General features: G+C 40.2%; 1 protein-coding gene across 1 annotated transcript in view; it reads right to left on the minus strand.

The window, feature by feature from the left end:
- Positions 1-1250: 1250 nt before the first annotated feature.
- Positions 1251-2087, minus strand: part of ANXA5 (annexin A5) — a gene marked incomplete at its 5' end in the record, with an annotated part of 14338 nt that continues 13501 nt past the window's right edge. The window contains one exon of the mRNA XM_010024087.1: positions 1251-1461. Within this exon, the coding sequence (XP_010022389.1) occupies positions 1399-1461 (63 nt within the window). The remainder of the gene's footprint in view (positions 1462-2087) is intronic.

The following is a 2087-nucleotide window of genomic DNA, read 5'->3' on the forward strand; positions in this document are numbered from 1 at the left end:
TAAGAATGGAAAACAAAGAAAGTTTCAGAGTGGATTAGGCTATAGTTAACATACTTACTTATGAAAAGACCTTTCATATTTCACACTAGAAACCAAGTACTTATTAGCAAGAGATCATGATAATAATTCAGAATTACAGTATAAAAAAAATGAAACTTTACATTTATTCAATATGAAAGTTTTAAAGCTCTTAAATCTCTGAAGAATCAATTTCAACAGGACTATTAAAATGTACAGTTTCTACAGCTGACATATGTGACTGATAAGCTAAGTTCAGAACCACGCTGCTTAGGCCTTATAATGCATCGAACAGAAGTCTCTTTATTCTCCTTCACACATGTCAATTTAATTTTCAGAGCCAGTCATAAGTGATGAACTAAAGCATTGAATTTAAGGCAGTCTATATAGTAAGCCAGTGCTTCTCTCACACTGTGCTTTGCTCCCTGCTAACCTGACAAGAGAGTGGTGCTGCAACCATCCTCTTATCACCCAAGATCCCCAAACTACAGATCACCATCTTCCCATCTCTTCACCTGCTTCTTCCCCAGAAATCTTCAACTGGCCCTACAAGTTCAGCATATCTGTTCTACTTTGGCACTGTGCAAACAGCTCTCCTTCCTTCCCCCAGCTTTGGAGGAGAATAAACACAAAGCAACACAAAATGAGAATGCAATTCCCAGGAAATACCAGTAATGTGGTATTCCAGCTACACTCAACAGCAACATCACTGCAAGACCCACATACTAGACTAGACATCAAGACCTACACATGCAAAACATTATATACTTAGAAGCCTGCATAACAGTAGGAAAAATAAACCAAAGGTTTGAAGCAGTGGAATCATATTGAAGGGGAAACAGCTTTCTTTGCCCATTAAAAAACACATACAGTTCTGTCGAGAGGGGAAAAAAATTTATTGGTCCTTTGGATTTCCAACGATTGTTTGCATTATGTTGAGCAAATTCATTCAAATATTACATACAAATACATCTTTTCTTCATTTGCAATGTCAGAGCTAGCTTAACATTTAGTGGAAATATAAGGTATTAAAGCAAAAAAGATAATCTTCAAATTGTTAGTGAAATACATGATTTTTTTTTCCCTATTTCAGCAGAACACTAGAGCACACAACCTGGTTCTTTGCTCACTACCCATCTTCCATGAACAGGACTCGCACGTGTCACAGAAGGCACTTGAAACTCCAAGCTTGAAGTTGGGATGTCAGGAGAACGAGGCATCAGCTATCACTTGGGTAACAATACACTCATTTTTAGTAAGTGCAATACTAGTATAAATTCAAACAGCCACAAAGCATTAAGATACAAAAATGTAGCTAAACATGCTAACTGAAGGGCTGCAAAGCTGGAGTACAACAAATCCTTCCTGTTCCTCTCACCATTACTCATCATCCCCACCACAAAGGAGTAGGAGCGCTTTCCTGTAGTCCCCGGATGTATCTTTCTGTTAAATATAACAGACCAGTCACCGTGAGTCACAACCACAGAAATGTGAAGAAAAGCAGCAGCCAAGAGATTACACGTTTGTCCCACCCACAGGAAATCCACTTGGATGACTCTCCTCCAGTCAGGAATCACACAAGGAAATTCTCTGTGTCTTACGTTAGAGCTGTATTTACACAGACAGACTTCAAGAAACACAAAAAACCTGCAAAAGCTCTACCAGAACCGAGCTACCCACTGCATACTAGAATTCATGTGTTTATCTGCATGTATTCATCTGCAAGTGAGAGAGTCCAAACAAAGGAGAAGCTGAAAGCAGCACCAAAGGCAGCAACCTCTAAATGTGCCAAGTGCACCTCCCATCACTGGAAAGGCCCCAGCCCTACTCCCTGTAATCAACGGGAAGCTTTGCTGCAAATCCCACAGGACAACCATATAGGCCCAACCAACAGCGTCAAAAGCAATTAAGAGAGCATAATGTCAGGAATGAGAACAGAAAACACTAAAAAGCAGAACTGGGGGGTGGGGGTGGAATCCAACAAAATACCCCCAAAAAGCCCTAGGAAAAAAATGCATTTTGGCTTCTACCTTGAAGCAACAGCTGCCTCTGGATTTCTTACTGGCTCG

The sequence above is a fragment of the Nestor notabilis genome, unplaced genomic scaffold, assembly GCF_000696875.1.
Source record: "Nestor notabilis isolate BGI_N333 unplaced genomic scaffold, ASM69687v1 scaffold17181, whole genome shotgun sequence".
Taxonomy (NCBI): Eukaryota; Metazoa; Chordata; class Aves; order Psittaciformes; family Psittacidae; genus Nestor; species Nestor notabilis.